The sequence below is a fragment of the Misgurnus anguillicaudatus genome, chromosome 21 (genome assembly GCF_027580225.2).
Source record: "Misgurnus anguillicaudatus chromosome 21, ASM2758022v2, whole genome shotgun sequence".
NCBI lineage: Eukaryota > Metazoa > Chordata > Actinopteri > Cypriniformes > Cobitidae > Misgurnus > Misgurnus anguillicaudatus.
This window is the reverse complement of record NC_073357.2, coordinates 40,747,105-40,767,791: the sequence shown is the minus strand read 5'-3', so window position 1 is coordinate 40,767,791 and position 20,687 is coordinate 40,747,105. Positions and strand designations below refer to the sequence as shown.

Sequence of the window (20,687 nt, the reverse complement as noted above, 5' to 3'; positions counted from 1 at the left end):
TTATTCAAATTTGAGGTCATAATTATTATTATTAGTTACCACCAGTATCTGACATATCATTAAGCTGAACAACTGTAAATAACATGCACAGTAAGGCCCTGTGTCCACAAAAGCATTTAAAACATGTCCAAAAGCGCCAGGCGATGCTGACTGTGGCAGCGTTTCTTTATATATGTGATACTTTTGCTTTTATCAGATGTTGTACGATGTAGGGGTGCGCAGGGCAAGAACTAAGGTGGGGTTAGTTTTAACACGGTGAGTTGAGCAATTAGTTTTTTTCGTATTGTTTTCACGCTGGTCTGCCACAAATTCATGGAAAGGTAAAAGGTTTTTCCATATAGTTATTGATGAAAGAGTGTTTTGGTGGCATAAGTAAAAAAATATGTTTTTTGAGTTGGGTGTGTAAGATACCAAAACCAATGTTATGTCATCTTAATCAGTGTCTTGTTGACTAAAACAGCATCATTTTGAAATATGTCTGCAGCTCTTAGCCACTTTTTTGGTAGGCTTGAACATATTTTCACACAGCGGGGTTAGTTGTAACCAGTCCCTCCAGGAAAACGCGATTGTGCGATCGCGCGATATATTGCATAATCAGCCAAAGTCCACATATTTATGCGGGGCTGCATTTTTTCCAAATACGACGCACTTTTGCCGCATTAATTACATATTTCCGCGCACAAAATATGCGGGGCTTGCATGATTTCCTAATCTCCGCATTTTTGTAGCAAAAAGTCACATATATATTAGCAGAAAGTTGAAAAATGTTGCATTTACTTCCCAAAAGCGCAGCCGTGTCCTCTATTGCCATGGGAACGTTATGTCATGATTATGTGACGTGAACATCATTGCAGCTTTTGCAAGTTTCCGCAGTTTTTGCAAGTTCCGCAATTTTCGCAAATTCCCGCAATTCCATTGCATAAATATCCCGCATATTCCATAGCATTTTTTAAGAAAATGTGCCGCAAAATCGAGAATTTTTGCTCACAACAATCACAAAAAAACTCAGCTTTTTTCTGGAAGGACTGTGTAACGCTGTGTTACAACTAACCTCAGCACTAACGATATGAAAACAGCTAATGTTAGCGTAATTCTTGCCCTTGTTTTAAATAGGCTACACATTGATAATTGCTGGCTGCCAACAAAATAAATGTGCCTGTCTTATCAAAAATTGTGTCAAAATGTATTTTTGTTCATATCTTTAATATTGATTGAATAATGTCATGTCAAATGAAATTAATGGCTAAAATCGTACTTTGATTTTCATTATCTCAGAATTTGATTTTGAGACTTTAGTATGGTTTTTAGAGACATATAAAAAAATCATAATTGTGCTGATTTTTTTCTCACATATTTATACATTTGTATCCATTTATAATTACACTATGGTTAGATGAGGAATGAATAGTGTAGATACTAGGGGTGGCACGGTTCATGAAAAACATCCGAACCGTTCGGTTCGCTTGTCTCGGTTCGGAGCGCGTGTGTGTCGTACTGTTCAACGGTTCATGGCATGCGCAATGTATGTAGCCTCGTGCCCTGTATGTGACCTTAGATAGCGTGTTCCCCTTTCGCGAACAGTGCGAAAGAAGAGGTGACTGGTGTGGAGAGTGAGTGCTGCCGGTCATGTTACGTGTAGAAATGGCAAGAGGGAGAGAAAAAGAAGTCTGCCCGCAGTTGGAGGATGCGCCAGTGTCGTATAAGTTTGGTGTGTGGAATTTTTTTTATTTCATGTTACCTATGATGACAGCAGAAATAAAACAATAGATACAGCCACACACGACAGCCTTCTCTCCGACCATTTATCTAATCTGAGGTAATGAACACTGTTTTACGTCTTTTCGTATTCAGCGCTATTTTTAGCCTTTCGTTGATAAAACGAAAGCGGCTGATTTCCGCGTAGTTTCATTTTGCTAGCGTGTGAAAGTTGCGCGATCTTATTTCATAAACTGCCCCTTAAAGTAATCAGGACAGAAATGGTCAAAAGTGGACAAAAAAGACGGATTTAAATATTACAGATGTAAACGTTATGTTTCTCTCTCGTTCACATATTCTCTCTGCAGTATTTAAGCAGCCTCTCAGTGATAAATCTTAAAGCTACACTGAAGTTGGCATTTTGATAAATGCAAGTTATCTTTGTGTGCTAAAAATGCACACAAAGTTCATGTAGATGGCAATACACATTCTCTTTTTTTCCAAATAAATGAAAAGCATGTTGAAATCATCAATGTCTTCCCTCTCGCTGTGTCAAAATCTTGCCTGGCTTTCCTCAGGGATGTTCCCAATAATGTGCTTAGTCAAATTCAGTTTGTGCATGATTACATGATATAACTTTTTGAATACTGTATCCTAAATTATGGATAATTAATACATAAGATAATACATTTCTGGAGTGTTAAAAAAAGAACAACAAGAACCGTACTGAACCGAGAACCGTGACCATAGAACCGTGATACGAACCGAACCGAGGGTTTTGTGAACCGTGCCACCCCTAGTAGATACCAGTCTATCATAGACAGATATATAAACAATGTCCACTTTAAGTATATAGACAAAATAGTATTGAAAAATTTGCCTGCAAACTTAATATTTAGCAAATATTACAACTAACCCCACTTGTTAAAATTAACCCCACCTATGGGGTAAGTTGTAACGTTTGCACTTCTGTCACATTTGGTGTAAATGTCCAAGAACGGTAAGTAACAGAAACAAACTTCAAATGGTCATTTGTAGCAGAGATATGTGTGTTGCTAGTTGTAAAAATATAATTAATCAATAAATCACTCCCGCCACTCCTCTAATGTGATTGGACGACTTAACTCTATTTAACTCTCAGCACTCATCAAAGTTTAATTTCAACTATAAACTTCATTATGATTTTAATCTTTGACATGACCTTACTCAGTCAATATTAAAAATATCAAGTTTGTTTTTTCACAGAATGTTCTTTACATTATGTAGGATGATTTTATGTAGAAAACAGTAAATCTCAGAAAATGACTTGCTCACAAAGATCGATGTAGCTAAGTGAAATTATGGTACTGTAAGCCTGGCCCTTTAAGATACATGGAAACACTGCATTTATACTGTATATGGCAGTATTCATATACTTCTGATTTACTGTATGAAGGTAAAACGCTCAGTATAAATTATTTTTGTGTGCATTTCATGACTGCTAGTTTGAAATCGGCTCAAAACAAAGTTTTAAATGACTAAAAAAAACATGATTTCCACATAGCCCCTTATTAGACTAATCCACTACCTGCAGTCAAACACAAATTCATAAAATAGGAAGCCATTCAATCCATTGAAAAGAAATGCCAGACAACTCTGTTTATGGCAGTTCAGGAAAACAGAAAACAATTATGTCGAAAATAAAGTATCAGTATAGCAGCCAAGCAGAAACTCCATTAAAAAGCCATAGTGCTCCATCTCCCTCTCCCTCGAGCTGGGTCATGAATCACTTGGGTTTGAAATTAAAATCAACTCAGATGTAGAGATGGTTCGCGAGTGTGAAAAAGCAATGATTAATTCAAATTATGTGACTGCAGCTCGTTTCATCGCATTCATTTAAAAAGCAAAAAAGCTGCAACGATTAAGTGCTTACTGAAGCTCTATAAAACATAGAAAGCATTTCATTTCGAGCAGATATTTAAAATGATAAGGCTACAGTGTACGTGTGTGGGCAGATTGTGAGTAATCCATCAGAAACATTCATATTAATAATATCTCACTAAACAAATATGGATTAGCACAAACAATTTTGTGTAGGCCTTTTTGTCCCTGTGGTGCTATTTGATGTTGTTTAATAACATGCAATCATTCCGCATTTAGCAACCCACAATTCGGGTTGCAATTAAAACTTATAAAGTCTGTGAGCATTCGCATAATTCTCATTATTCAAAACATGAAACATTCCTAATACAATTGCACAATCCTCTTTTCATTGCTGCCAATTATATGACAACCTCAATTCAAATGATCTGCCTTTACAACCAGAAATCCTGTGAGCTGCTTAAGCACTACAAAACATAAAACACACTTTGATGGCTGACGGGAAACAAAAAGTCTCTCAACCTTTCCCAAATGTAATTAAGACTTCTCTATCTCCACTGGCAATCTCAGCAGACAATCACAGTGGCATTAGGAGATAAGAACGAGAGATTAGGATGTAATGAAATAAAGGCTGTTAATCGAACTGGTCTCGCATCAGTGGCATATCTCACATAAGCTGTTTCAGGACAAAAATGGAAGTACTTGCAGCCATCTTTTAAAACTTATGAGAAAGTAACTAAATTAATCTTGTCTAAAGTGACCTAACGGAAACCGAATTGAATTCAAAAGTGCTTTTGGTTTTTTAACACTGGTTAGCCAGACAGCCTTACAGTAAATACGGTATAAAACTGACAATAAACATATATTTCAGTTTTTTATATGACAATTTAATAACCACCCGGAGAAATGCAGCAAAAGAGATAAAGATGGGATGGAAGGCACACATATTAAATTTATGTCTCTTGTATGGGAAAGATACTGAGGTCTACTCACACAGCACACAGAAGTAGCCCCATGGTTTTTTTTTGTCTTAATCTACCACTATTATTTAGTAAGTCTACATCATTCTGCAGAGCACATTTAGTCAGGTATCAAAGCTTCTGCCATCATAACTTAGTTATGGGTTCAATTGAATGGAAACTCCAATTTGCAATTTTTATATCAATTATGTCAAATTCTGAGAGAATGACTAATTTCTGAGGTTGTGCAATGATATCTGACTGACCACGGTACAATATGAGGCCGTATTGATCGTCATTCTGATATTACTGATCTTCTCAGAGAAAAAGGTTGCAAACTCATTGCATTTGTTGTCAGAGAGCATTTCACTAGGAACTTGATTTGGGGGGTTTGTTAGTCTGTCTACAGTAGCAAAAAGAGTGCTAGTGTTGTTTATGTTGTTATTTATAATGTTTGAAAAGAAGGTCTGTCTAGCTGTGCCTAGTTCTACATTGAAAGTATTTGGGAACTCCAATCATGCAGAGGATCTTGTATCTGTTGGACTCTGAGCATGACAGCCTAAAACATGAAGATATCTAAAACATCATTCACAGACAGTTTAAGCACTTAAAGTTAAAACCCATAAGTTTGCAATTGCATCTTTGATTCATTTTTTGTACAAGAAGCTTTACAAACTAACAACATACTGTAACTGTGGTTGTATCATGTTATAGTGATGGTATTACGTTGTAACACTAAGTCTGTAAATACCAAGCTGAAGTCATTTTTATGATTTACTGTTTTCTACTTAAAGGGATAGTTCGGCCAAAAACGATATTAAACCCATGATTCACTCACCGCGAAACGGTCCGAGATGCACATGTCCATCATTTTTCAGACAAACACATTTTCAGTTATTTAAGAAAATGTCTTAGATCTTTCAGCTGCTAAACTGTAAAGTTACGGGGTCCACGTCCCTCAAGTTCAAAAATGTGCATATATCCTTCCCCAAAGAAATCCAAACTGCCTCAGGATGACAAACAAAGGTCCTCTGAGAGCAATCCGTGCCGTGTTGTTGTAGAAATATCCATATTTAAAACTTTATAAATTTCAGTAGCGCCACCATCATAGACTCCTCTGTATTCAGGAGAGAGTATTAGCGTAGTGTACGCACTTTTCTTAGAGACGTATGACAAATTCGGAGGGCGGGGCACAGAGCAGCAGCAGAGAAATCTCCGTAAGCTGCATAAGCTCTTATCCTGAATCCGGACGCGACTAAGATGGTGGCGTTACCGGAAGCTAGTTATTTTCGTTTGTAAAGTTTTAAATGTGGATATTTCTACAACAAAACGGTGCGGATTGCCCTCGGAGGGCCTTTGTTTGTCATTGTGGAGCCGTTTGGATTTATTTTGTGAGGGCTAGCTGCACATTTTTTGGGCTTGAAGGACGTGGACCCCATAACTTCACATTTGATTAACTGAAAGATCCAAAACATCCTCCAAAACAACCGAAAACGTGTTCGTCCGAAAAATTATATGCATCTCGGACGGCTTCGGGGTGAGTGGATCATGGGTTTAATATCATTTTTGGCCGAACTATCCCTTTAAAATCATCCTACATAATGTAAAGGACATTCTTGTTGTCTTTAATACTGACTGAGTAAGGGCATGTCAAAGATTGAAATCATTGTGAAGTCAGTGATTGAAATGAAACGTTGATGCTCATTATCTCATATATAAATAATGAGATTTACACGCAAGTTGCAAAATCTGAACTTTGGCGGATATTCGCATCGCGTTAACCATTCAGGAGCTTGCTCTAGTAGTGACATGAGTACAAGAAGTGAGCAAAGTCGCAGAAGCCCCTCCCATGACGTGAGTTTCTGTGTGAATGTCTCGAATGTCTATAATATCACGCGCAAATGAAGCTAGAAAACTCGTTCTCGAAAACATGTTCATGCGTTTTTGCCGCCTCTACCACGTCTGGTGTGAACGCACAGTAAGAACTGTATACTGTATACACAACTAGGATCTGAGAAACATTTAAGTCAAGTGTTTCTAATCTTTTGACTGGTCATGCATTAATTGAATGATTGCAAAAGCTTGTTTGAATATTTGGCCCCGAAAAAGATCCTTTTCTCTTTCCTGCTATATGTGGGAGGTCAGGCCCTGCAGCTGATGCGATGATTTGCCGTGGGTTAAATATCCCCCTTTCAGATTTCAGAATCAGACGCAGCATGTTCCCAGGCTAATTCTGGAGTTAATATCCTATCAGTACAACCCAATCAAATGGGATTTGCTTTAACCACAGCTCTCGCATTCTCGTGAAAGGCCGATAAGTAAATCTGCACCAGATTAAAAGATGCATATAAGAAGTGTCATTTATTGGATCTGTTGCTAACCTATTTCGCAAATGATAGGGCTAGACCTGAGGCTTGTCATTACTTAAACCATAAAAGACTGGGAAATGTGCCTGATGAAAGCTTTATTTATTTCACCCCTTATTCAGTTTCTTTCATTCAGTTTTCCACCTTCTGATAAGCTAAGCACACTAACCTTCATCTCTGCAGGTTTGTAGTGCCTGCGGTTTTTGTCCTCATTGGCCGTTCTGTAGCCGTCACGTAAGAAGCGCTTGAAGCCGTACTTGCCCTTGAGCTTGCGGACAATCTTGTCCAGAGTCTGGGAATACAGAGCATCATCATCCACGGCGAAAGCTGGGTAGCTGATACAGGGCAGGAGGGCAGAATCTGTGTTCTTCATGACAAATCAGTGCTTGTGTTAGCAACGGTTCCTCTATTACATTTGCCAGAAACCAGTGATAAGTGACCACTCTCGTTATATTTTTCTCAAGCTTTATAACACATTAGTCAGAGACATCGAAAGGCTTTAATACATGAGACACATACGCCTGTACACTTCAAGCTATGAAATCAAACAGCCTACCTCCTCATTCAACTTACAAAAGAGGAACATTTCTGCATAATGTACTCCTTTAATATGGTCTAATTAAAGTAATTTACCTGCTCTTTGGCTGAAACCACTTAGTTCCCCATTTGAATTACCGCAAAGCATGGGGACTATGCAATGGTAATGCACATCGCAAAGAACGGGAGGGACATTCTGCGGGTTGATGGATACAGTACATGTGCCATTACACTTTATCTATCCTTCAGAAGCAATTAAAGAGATAATACTGTATCGTGAGAAATTAAATCTTCTTTTTAAAATGTAGTACTTTTACTGGTTACTGTAAAAGTTAACTACTGGTTAAAACAGATTTTCCACAAAAAATTTTTTAGCAAAAATTGTCTATTTGTTTTAAAGTAATAAGTATCAAGTAGGATATATGCAATCCCAAATATACAAATGGAAACTGGATACAATGTCCAGTTGTATTTCTAGTAAAATATGGAGAAAGTCTGTCAAACTTTGTATGGTTTCTGTGTGTACTGTAGTACCAGTGCATAGCATTTTATAATCAGCACTGCATATAAGTGCTGACATTTATTAACACAATCCCCGATCGCATCAATGTGGATTGTTTTGTGAATCAATAATGTAATATCACAATGTAATGTAGGTTTTGAAATGAAGCTGTTAGTGGACAGCCACTAAACAGCTTGTATGATTTAAGAAATCAGAGAGAGGTTAACAATTGACATTTCTTGCTGGAGGGAACCCTGATTATCATTATAAATGGAACGTTGGGGACAAAAACTATAATGTGACCCATTTAATAAGGATCAGTAGTTTGTTTATACACAGTAGGCAACAAAACTCACATGGGAACGAGACTCTCTGGGCAACAGAGAGCATAGAGTCTGTCTGTTTCTGTTATGAGCATCCAGATCCACAAAAATGACTGACCAGGAGCATCCCTGTAGGTAGAGGTAAACAAACATTACAAATCAAACATTATATTTATCATATTGCCAACAACTTGTCTTGATGGCTGGAATTCAACAACACCTGTTACAGGTGAAAATGGGGTTGAAGGTATTTTCAAAAAAGTCAGATACTGTAATGTATTTGCCTTAACCTTTAAGATTTTATAGTCCAGTCTAGAAATCAAAAGTCACTCGGGTGTTCTTAAATCAAATCAGCTATCCTTTCAAGAAAAACAACAAATAATGCTTCTCAGAAGCAGTGTTTCCAAAAAAACATCCAATTTTGATGACCTCAGGGGCTGTGTGTGTGTGTGTGTGTGTGTGTGTGTGTGTGTGTGTGTGTGTGTGTGTGTGTGTGTGGTCACAAACTTAAAAACTTTGATTCCCACTGACCTTCTCATGCCCAACGGGTATTTGCAATGTACTGTACTCAGCACCAGTCTTAACAGACTAAACTACAACTACCACAAATAAACAGTTGTCTCTTTTTGTGATCCCCCCCCACACACAGAAAAATATCCAGATTGAACTATTCCTAAAAGAACAAATAAAAGAAACAAACCAAACTATAAACAACAGCTATGACAAAAACAGCTTTCTGTAAGAGCACAATGTAGCACCTGACACCTCCTCACTCCTTAAAAAGCATTGGCAGAGCCTTGTTTTTACACCTGATCGGTGTTGCAAACAATTGCAATATTTTCTCTGCCTGCTTCCTAGTCATCAAGGGCCATCCAATCAGAACAAACCATCGCTTCTCAGCCTCCTTTGCATTCAGCTCACACATCTCCTTTCAAACTCACAACACATTTTCCATTTCATTTGTATTTTGTGTCTAGGCCGATTATACGTCAAGCTCCATTTTGTGACACATTTAGCTTATCTAGAGAAGCTCACAAAGAACCTAAATGCATATACAAGCTTCTGAACCAACAATTTACAAGCTGAGAGGGATTATAATGTAAATGTGTTCAAAGAAAAGAGAATAGGAGGCGTGTCAGTGACATGTAGACTCCGACAAAATGTGTCCTAAACATCGTATACCTAAGGATGATTAGCTGAAATTAGTACATGCATACAAAACAAAGCGTTGAATATTTTCTTGGAATTAATAAATTTTCATTGATTTGGTGCTTTAACAACTTCCACTATTGCTGAAACAGAGCTTCAAGAATTTAGCAATTTTTATCATAGCTTCACAGTGATTTTAGTCCAGTCCGAATGCTCCATGTCAGAAATCATAACGGACAATGTCAGTTAAGATTATGGCGACTTTTACCTTCTGTAAAAATGTCCGGAGAAATCACATCAGGTAATACTAATCCCAAGCGAATAGACCAGCTGTAAATATACACGTAAATTCCTGTAATTTTGCAGGAATGATGCAACGACGTCACTTTTCCACGTAACCACACCGGAGATCGCTCTGTTGAGTGGCAAAACATTTAACAAAATGGCTGGTTTTCATAGCGGCTGCTGCGAAAACACCAGTAAAACTGACTATTATTATCAGCTTAAATTGGCCTTAACAGTGATCCTAACAACTTGCCAAACAACCAGTAGTCTGTGGACATTGGCATATGGCCAGACATTGCTTTTCCTGACATATATGTTTGTCTTACCTAACACTATTAAACCATCCCACCTTTGTAGAACACAAGACTCATCATAATGGATGTTTTTTTTTTTTAATAAAGGCTTACTGACTTTTTATAAGATTTTTTATCCCAAAATTTTACATACCTGACATATGGCTACTGCTACTGATTTACTTCTCCTTTGAGTGTTTTTGCAGTCTGAAATTTTTGTTGTTTGTTATCTGTTAGCACTTTCGATTACACAACTACTTTTCCCATTTTAGACGCGTTTTTTATGCTATGCTAATGCTGTCGCTCAGACTTTTTGCCACTCAGTGGGCGCAACCGCAGTCACTTTCGCCGAAGGTGACGTCACGTGCATACCCTCTATAGAAGCACTTAAAGAAGCATTCACTTGCATTCTAGGCGGTGGAAAAAGTCAGTGGCAAGTCAGTTTCTGCATACCATGACACAGACCTGCTGAAAAAAACAATAAAACCATTACAGAAAATTCTAATGGTTTCCATTAAAATACCAATGGGAACCACTACACTGTAGTGTGTTTTGGGCCATATTCCATTAGAACCAATACATATTCCATTTAAACCAATACATAGAATCAATACATACCATTAGAGACCAACAAAACCCAATACACCATAGTGTGTTTTGGGCCATATTCCTTTAGAACCAATACAATTCCCAATAAAACCATTAGAATTTTCTGTAATGGTTTTATTGGTTTTTTTAGCAGGGAGACTTAAAAAAGTCAAAATCACTACTCAGAGGCACGGGACTGTTTCTGAAACTGACATTCCCCCCAAACCGAAATTAAACTGTGTTTCTTCCCTTGTCCAATTTCGGGTTTTATTATCAGCGGCACTGTCTTGGGCGTTTGCACATCATGTCATATCAGGAGGTACCATGTGATGACAAAGGTGACGTGCTGCGTAATCGAGTTACCCCTCCCACTTCTGAATGTTTTACTGAGATTTCTAATCCGGTGCGAATTAACCATCAATATTACAGACGTCCTGTGGTAAAATGACATTTCTTCATCTACCCCCGTAAAACGAATCCTGTCCGAATAGGGCTTAAGTTAGTAATGCCAATATTGGCATTAGCCGAAATTGTGAAAGCAGTTAATTAAAAGTAAGTTTTGGCAGTGCAGTGCATAATTGCAAAATAATACTTTTGGTTTAATTAAAATTTTGGAAGGGAACAACAACAGTAACATATGGTGGTAAAGATCCACCTGCTTTGTTCCAGTGCTTACAGTGGACTGACAGCTCATGTTGAATAGTAAGACATGAAAGCCTACGCTGAGAGTTAGTTGAGGAAATGGAGCGTGAGAGGCATCATTAATAACGTAACCCATGTGATGACACAGCACGCCTTCCATCCAACTGAGAGACACATGGCAAAGGCAGCCATTTGAGTCCTATATTAATTCATACCAACACTATCTACTGGAATAACTTCTATAAAGTCATTTCATACACCGCAGCATGTTTCCTACTAATGATGAAATACAGAGAATCACATTAGGGAGAACGTGGTCTTGCATATCCAGACTTTCAGACTGACGGCAGAAGGTCAGTAGTCTATAGCAGCTTTCATTGGCCAGCAACTGATCAAGTGGCCATCTGACTGACATCCAAAGCAACCAATCACAGCTTGTTTTGTTCGATGACGTTTAGGGCCATTAAAATGTAAAATACATGTGTTTGACTTTATGCGACAGGCGAATGACATCAAAGTACCGCAAGACTGATTTGAAAGCAGACTCTGTATGATTTCTCAAATTTCTACAGCATTTTTCTACACCTTCCACCTTTTTAATTTTTTGAGAAAGAACCAAGGTGACCAATGCATTTAACATTCTAGGTACTGGATCATCTTTGTGTAAATTGGGGCGGTATTGGGGGGGGGGGTTGCTTTTTCCAAAAGGATGCGCTTAGAGAAAGTTATCGCTTTTCCAGTCCATTACCAAATGTAATGGCTGTGGCCCACTGCCATCTTGACTTTCCCGCAACACCAAAACAAATTAATCCCACTAATGACTTTCCAAAAGAAAAGAGATCAGATATAAAAATGATGTGTCCAGAATCCATCAAAGTTGGACATCTGACAAAATAGGTAACTCAAATATAATCTAACTCAATAATCCTGATCACTCTGTTTTTGCTCCCACTTGTCATTAACAAGTGTATGCAATAAATTAGATTCCTTTGCAAGAGCACATACTTCCAACGAAAGACTTCAGTATTAATTACAAAGATAAAGAGAGCTGTTAGAGAATTGTGTGCTTTGGGTGTATCGAACCACTAATAATCTTTATTTGTGGACATTAAAGACAGCTCCTCAAAAGCTTAAAAACAGAGATAGTGATCAGTAATTAAAGAAAAAATTAACCCATAAATGAAAAGCTGATGATTATTACAGTCTTTGTTGTTTGTTTTACATGAAAAACAGTTGGAAGTGTGGAAAGCATCTCTTTATGTTCTTAACTCTTTCCCCACCATTGACGAGTCGTCAATTTAGGGAAAATGCTTTTCTGCCAATGACCAGTTTTTCTGGCAATCTGTATTTCCGATATTATCCACCAGTGCCGCCTTTACCCAATTTATAAACCCAAAAGTATTCCCTTAGGGCAAACAGTTCAAAACAAAAGTGTATGTTTTGATAATCTATTTGAATCTGATCTCTATCAAAAGTCCTTCACAAAAACTCAATTATCAAAATTTTGTATTTTTTAAGAAACTTACCCATATTAAATTGAGAGATGATAAAAGAGAACAAATAAAGGTAGAATGAGACTTTTTTTTAAAGCAGATGGTCTGTTCTTTCATTTGACATATTGATTGTTGTTTATATATTTTTATTACACGGCTCTCTGGAATGCTCGATTCTGATTGGTCAGTTGAGACATTTGCAGGTTCGTTCTTTTCAAATAATAACCGCTCCAAAGTAATAACGCATAGCCGGACTACTTGTATGTTTAAAATCCCTCCGCGCCAACAAAGATTACTGTTTGGCGCCATCTTGTGACAAACACTGGACAACCACAATTAAGAATGGAACATTTTGACATTAATTTTAACATGTACGGAAAAAACAAAACATTTAAACAGTGGATACAAGAACGAACAACGACAAGACACAGAGAGCTTACTGAGACTGAACTTGACAAAATAGAGCATGACAGCTACGAAGCCAACACCAAAAAAAAAAAACCAGAATGGGCATTAAAACTTCTCAAAGACTGGCTAAAACAGAAAAAAATGGAGACAGACAAGTATGAAGCAAAGGATCTTAATAAGGTATTACGATCATTTTATGCATCTGTGCAAAGTTTCGGGAAGGATAAAAATGTTAATTTAAAACAAATATGCCAATAAAATGTTTCAAATTCATATTCATGTCCAGTTTTTTTTCTTATGTGGCAAGTAGCCGTGTAATAAGCGGGATAATGTAGAGGCAGTCGGGTCCTGATCACACTGTCAGGGCTTATTTCCCAATAACTACTGGCATGCCTCTACAAAGAAAACATTTGGAAGGCATTCAACTTTTGTGAAAATCATAAAAAATGCTGGTGCTGGCTGGCATTTTTTTTAAACGTTGCTGGCGGAAAAGTTAAGAAGAAAATAATACATATTATAATAATCATGAAAGTGTATTTGGGTGAACTATTTGGGTGTATCTGGGTGAGCAGTACCTGATTTCCAAATAAGTTGAACCCATTGATGGCTTCCAGAGCTGCTTTGGCCAACCCCACTGAGCTACAAGAAAACAGATAAGTTTTTAAGAGATATTAATATTGCATTTGCCATAAAATAACATTTTGTGAACGTACACACACTCTCTCATTAAATGATTTCTTTTCCAAGTGCCAATACGACAAGCTGTTTTCATACATGAAAGACTCCTTTGAGGTTAAACAAAGCTTATCATTTCTGTCATTTTTGCTTCTTTAGCCACTCACTCTTGTGAAGAATACGATTAAAGTACCCGATTAAAGCAAGGTGCGCTAAGCAATAAAAATGTGCTCAATTGCTCTCGGCGTAGAAAAATCAATAGGGAAAATGCAGAAAACGAGCAAACTAAAAAGGCAATTGGGTAATTCTAAATTGAAAAGAACACAGTAAAATCCAGCTTTGCCCCTCACAGACCAAACCTTCGGCTATGATCGCAATCAAGCAATACAGGGTTTTGAGGCACAATCGATTTTCTGCCAGGACAGACAACAAACCTGCACGGCATAAGACATATTAGTAATAGCTGACAATGTTGTTGGCAGAGTATGTTGCTTTTGGATTGAGACTGGTTAAAAAAAACTAAACAATTGATAAAGAAAATGGTGGGTGGAGGGGAAATATCCTCTATAAAATGTTAAAGTGGAGCACGGTAACACCAGCTGGTGGAGACAGGGAGGCTGCCACCATATTTTTCTGATAAGGTCTTTAATACCAATTCTAATTTAATTTAAAGACTCTGAAAGAAAAAGCTTTTAATAAAGTCTCCCTCCTGAATGGTCCTGAATGAAATACTGACAGGCCTCTGAATGTTCTGGATGACTCTCAAAACTGTAAAACGACTTCCATTTTCTATGTGTTAGTCCAGGGTACACTTGATTTAAAACTAATGCAGCAAACATTCATCACAAATTTTGTTCTGGCTCGGAGCCTGCAGACAGCCCCGTCTACAGCACCACAGGGCAATGCTTTCCAGTGTACACTATACTCTATACACACATTAACAACTAGCTCATCAATCATTTACTAGAAATATAAAATGTAATAAATGCAACACGTAATAAGTGTACCATTGGCAAGAAGTTCATATGTATTCACCATAATCACTTCAGGTCTTTACAAAAGGAATTAAATTCTCAGGCTTCTCCATTTTTAAAAATAACAATATTTTGGTTTAAAGAATGTAGTTTTATTTCTAATAAGTAAAACGCTTAAAGTAAAGTAAAGATACTCATGTGTAATCTCATGTGTAATAAGAGTTAGTGTTAAGTGAGTGTCTTGTGATTATTTTGTAAACATGAACGTCTCTTTTATCATAAACCCTTTTGACGTGTGTGCAGCAGGCACCTATTTTGACAAGAGCATGATGCACATGGTTTACATGACGCAATAAACACATATTTTGACATGACGAGCAACACACACAATACTCCAAACACAAATTTTGAAATTCGCCCCTTGGAAGAAAAGTCACCGGCCGCCACTGGATACCTCATGCTGAACACAGACGAAGTGGTAAAAAGGATGCATTTTGTTGCCGAATGCACTTCATCAGTGTTCGTACAAGTCTCGGAAAGATTTTTTTGGAAAATGAAAGATTAATACATAACAATCTGGCTTTATTTCTTTTATGAGCAATTTCAGTGCAGGAAGTACAGTGGAAGTCCTTATATGGGCACTTTAACCGGAATAGCACGCACAGCCGCACACACAAACAAAATAAGAGCTGATCAACGTCACCAAAAAAGTGTGGTGTTGTTTGTGAAGGAAATTTAAAGGTGACATAGAATGATTGAATGGGGTATTTATCCTTGTTCTGTGACATGTAGACCAGTGGTTCTCAAACATGCATTAGAAGCTTCCTAAAAAACCTCTCTCAGAAAGCTATATTAAAGTGGGGGATTTTAAACACGTTGTATTGCACCTATTTGATGATTTCTATGAAACGAAGATGTTCAGAATGTCTATCACTTTTTGTATGTTTGTGAATGTGGGTAGACTACCGTTATTCAATAAGACAAGGTAAAAAATTTTTTTTCATTTTCTGTCATAGGGGTGTAACGATTCACCGTGCAAATGCGCGTTTTCTCAATGAATGCATTTTAATGAATTACGGTGAAATCCTGGCACATCCAAAAGCCAGGGGGCGCTCTCGTGCAGAACATTCCTTTGTGCCACAGAAGAAGCAGTATTACGAACGCTATTCCAGGAAATGTCTACAGGAATATTTATATCGCTGTTCTTCAAACTGTTTCAGGTATTTTCATAAACACATAATCGCAGCCTTGCGATTCAGATTTGGTTTCAGACAAGCATTTTTGATGGGACACACGGTTAATCGTTACATCCCTACTCTGTCACCTTTAAGCTTGTTCAACTTCCCAAAGAACTCAGCCTTGTGGAAACAATGGATGGATTTGTTTTTATATAGATTGTTTATCTTGGCGTGTAAGTGCACATAATGTTAATTATACTAACATGTAGTGAATTATAGGTTATCAAGAGATCGTGGGATAATTGTTTTGTGTGTGTTACTTGTTTGTAACTTGCTTCACCCGCGGGTCGAGTTAATTCGGAAAGTATCGGTACAGCTGATCTGTCTTTTATAAATCTGATAAAACTAAAGGATCTTTGGATACATGAAGGATGTTATACTACTCTATAGGTTCTCAAGATTAAAATGAGATGAGCAGAAACAGCATGTGTTACAAGAGCGTTAACAATATTACAACAAATTCCTGTTTGAATGTAACAGCTTCTTCTGGATAAGTTAAATGGGTATGTGTTCTGCTGAAGCTGGGAACCTACTATTAACACAATTAAATAAGGGCTACATTATACACTGTAGTTGTGTTTCAAACAAGTTTTTTAAAAGATTTATCAAACTTTTCTACAATGTTTAACTTTTCTCTGCAACATTTTCAGCTCTTGCTTGCTGTGCGTTTATGATGTCAGCCTCCAAACAGATGCGATTCTCAGACTGATGACTCACTAAATATATTGTTATAAAGTGCTTCTGAATTCAAGTGATATTGAATTCATCTTTTTAAATGTTAAACATTATTTTTATGCAGTAAAATCAAACTGCAGAAGTCAATACTCTAATTGGCCCTCAGTGGGGATGTTGTGCTCGGAAAAGATAAGGAACCAGTGACGGTGTGAATTATTATCGAACTTGGTTATGAGAGAGAGGCAAAGTGAGTGTTGGAGTCACTGCCTATTGACTTGCTCTTCTAAAAGGATATTGTCTGTGCCAATCCACAGTCTATACTGTCTGTGCAGCACTATGAATAACCTCTGCAATGGGCAGATAGGAGCTTCCCCTCAGTTAAGAGTTCATTCACTCGTGGGCTAAACCAGTAGAGGTGAAATGAAGTGGCACCTTTACTGGAAAACCATTAAAGACATGCTTCTTGCTACAGTCTCATTAACATGTGCTGAAGGTCACATCCTTCTATATGCTGGGTTTCAATAAGTATAGGAGCTTGCTGTCACACAGGGATGTTGTGATGAGGACTATTTATCTTAGTAACTATAAAGTTTTTGGTCAAGTCCAATTATACATTGTCTTCTCTAGGATTCATTTTATGTTTTATATTCTATACGGAGGCGTTATCACAAAAGTTCAATTTGTGTTTAATGAACTGTGTCTTTTCCTCATGCAATAATGATGAAAATGGCACAAATAGCTTCTAATATCTATAGAAAGTTAAGGTATGTGCCGATACAGAAAATATTATACCTAAAGTGTGTGAAAACATGCAGTGTCATTTACTGTATATGCAAACGGTAATTCAGTTCAATTCAGTGCATTACTGTCGCAAGTTAGAGTAGGACCGCGCTACGCAATTGAACCCCCCAGCATGACCAGCAGCGCAATGGATCCATTTACTTTTCGCTTTGGTGGCTTAATGTGAGAATTATTCCACTCATGTGTTGCCACATGGAGTTCTGGAGAAAACAACTTTTGAAAAACAACATATAAAGATCAATTTACCTCTAATGCAAATTTCTTAAGTCGTGACCAAAGCCCAATTTTACTTACATTTGCTGCTGAGTGTAAAAAGTAATATAATGTTGAAATATTTCACTTCTCATCTTTTATCACAATATTCTAAAACTAAATTTACTAGGATTTATCTTTGAGCATCTCAATTTATTGATGAGTTACAGAAAAGAAACAGGAAGAGATAACACTTACCTAGAATGCAGTTCTGTGCTTCCATTGTTATATTTGCTTCCCCGTTCCCACATGCCAAAGTCTGGTACACGATATGCCCTCTCCACACAGAACACCAGGTTCTGGATGAATGACACCTACAGAACAAACACATTACACTTTTCATCCAGATCTCCATCTTTTCTGCATGGTATGCAGACAACCGCACATCTTAACTAATGTAGGTTTGCTTTGAAAAGTAGGCTTGCTCTGAAAGTTTTCGTATTTGTCAATACATCATTTCTGAGCATTTCCGATTAAATATTCTGATTATTCACTGCATAAGAAATTAATTTGAATACTGATCTACACCATATGGCAACGAAAGCAATTCATCATGTCTATGGGTGGTACTAGTAATGTCAAAAGCCCGTAACAACTTTGGGAATATCTTCCCATCCCCATTGTGGAATGAGGGCACAGGAAAACAAAATGAGAGAAAGAATAATGACTTTATGGTACATAAATGAGAAAATGTTGAAAAACACCCGGGGAGACCGGACTGACAAAGCTTTTAATTTAACATGAGGGGAACAGAGGGACCCTAAAGCATGTTAAAATGGGGCAGTGAGGAAGGTAGGAAGAGACAAAATGCGGCGGGGGAAAGGAAGAGAGAAGCACTATGAGCACTATTTTAGGCCCAGACTAAAATGATTAATGTGACGAGCTTTATGGTATCTTAATGAACACCGCTGGCCCGGCCTGGCTGGCACTATTTTCTATTTTCTTTCTTTTCTAAGCTTTAGCAAGTGAGTGCAAAGCAGGACAGCAACTATTATTTTCTGTGGATATAGGGATGGATCGCTCACAGCTCCTTGTGTTTGCTGGATAAGGCATTTTAGCTAATCATTTTACAGTGACTGCTGGAGGGGTCCGTCGTCTGTATGTCAAAGTCTTCCTAATTATAGATTTAAACAATTAAATTTTCTATTCATTCTGAAATACTAGCTTTCAATCTATTGGGTTTTTGCAGGCCTTAAAAAGTCTTCAATCAGAGCAGCAAGTCTTAATTTCTTTAAATCATGGCATTAAATTGTTTATTATTGTTTATTTCTAGCGTTTTAGTATAGAGTGAAGAGAAGGTGTACTTTGTGGTTAAGATGAGATTACTAAACACTAATTGAACAGTGCGCACTTGACGGTGCTGTGTGCCGTCTCGTCTGTCAGTCATCTCTGGAAGCAAAGTTTAAAGTTTGACGCCGGATCCACGCTGGATCTTGACGCCGGATCCACGCTGGATCTTGACGCCGGATCCACGCTGGATCTTGACGCCGGATCCACGCTGGATCTTGACGCCGGATCCACGCTGGATCTTGACGCCGGATCCACGCTGGATCTTGACGCCGGGTCTTGACGCCGGGTCTTGACGCCGGGTCTTGACGTCGGGTCTTGACGTCGTATCAACGTTGGGTCTTGACGTCGGATCAACGTTGCGTCTTGACGTCGGATCAACGTTGCGTCTTGACGTCGGATCAACGTTGCGTCTTGACGTCGGATCAACGTTGCGTCTTGACGTCGGATCAACGTTGGGTCTTGACGTCGGATCAACCTTGGGTCTTGATGTCGGATCAACGCTGGGTCGTGACGTGGGATCAACGTTGGGTCTTGACGTCGGATCAACGTTGGGTCTTGACGTCGGATCAACGTTGGGTCTTGACGTCGGATCAACGTTGGATTTTTACATCATTTCAATGTTGGATTTTTATATCAAGCCAAAGTTGGGTCTTGACATCAGGCCAAGGTTGGGTCTTGACGTTGTTCTTCTGGCGTCAAAATCCAAAGTTGGATCTTGAGGTCCAATCAACATTGGATCTTGACTTCCTGTACAATCGGTATTCACATTGGCTGATGATCAGGGCAGATTATATCCTCACTAGGGCTGTGCAATATACCAAAATTGGCTAAATATACATGGTATATAATAAAACGACTCATAACACTTAATTTGGCATCCTGGGGAAGAAATACAACATTTTCTGAAGGTTACGCCTCTCGTTTCATTGACCATTTGTTAATGAACAAAAATTGTACTTCATACATTATCTTGACATTCATTTTGTGCCCATTTGTGAAAGTGCCAAAAAGCTTTCAGGATAGTTAACACATAATATGCAGGCAAGGTCTGATAATCTGATGAGACAAAAGCTTACTCTATTTACAAAGAAACAATAAACTGCCAATGATGGGTAGGAAAAACATTAAAGTGCCACTTTCTCCCCTATTTGTTCTGCTTTTCATTAATCAATTTCCTGGAATGGCCAACTGATTTCATGACTGTGCTTTAATTGCATTACACAGCTGGCTAGACAACGTTTAGATACGCCAATTACGGCTTTTTTGCAAACAGCTAAATACCTCATAAAAGTTACTATGATAATTTGTTAAGTTTTGCATGTGAGGCTCAGCAAGTAAGGTGCTATTACCTGTCACATTAACAACGTAACTGTAACTATAATTGCCAAAACACATTTAAGATTAACCCAATAGGGATGAATAAATAAAAGTCAAAATTGTTTAATAGGCAGTGATTTAACAGCAGAGTGTAAACTAAATCTCCCTAATAAGCATAGCACGAGTAAGATTTATATTAAGTCTGCATACCCAAAATTATTAAATAAGACATCAACCCTTACACTGTATCTCGCCATCTCAGTATACTTCATATAGTAAAGTTCATCTTGGACACTGTCAAAGTTTGAGGCCTTATTATATATAAAGTTTTATGTTATCATGCAATCGCATATCCCAAATATAGT

General features: G+C 37.8%; 1 protein-coding gene across 4 annotated transcripts in view; it reads right to left on the bottom strand.

Moving 5' to 3' along the window:
• phkb (phosphorylase kinase, beta) overlaps positions 1 to 20,687 on the bottom strand; it is a 153,738-nt gene that overhangs the window by 114,661 nt on the left and 18,390 nt on the right. For all 4 annotated transcript variants that reach the window (XM_073859184.1, XM_073859182.1, XM_073859181.1 and 1 more), the window contains 4 exons: positions 17,914 to 18,029; positions 13,676 to 13,739; positions 8,276 to 8,371; positions 7,050 to 7,247 (listed from right to left, as the gene is read on the bottom strand). In XM_073859184.1, the coding sequence (XP_073715285.1) occupies positions 7,050 to 7,247; positions 8,276 to 8,371; positions 13,676 to 13,739; positions 17,914 to 18,029 (474 nt within the window). The remainder of the gene's footprint in view (positions 1 to 7,049; positions 7,248 to 8,275; positions 8,372 to 13,675; positions 13,740 to 17,913; positions 18,030 to 20,687) is intronic.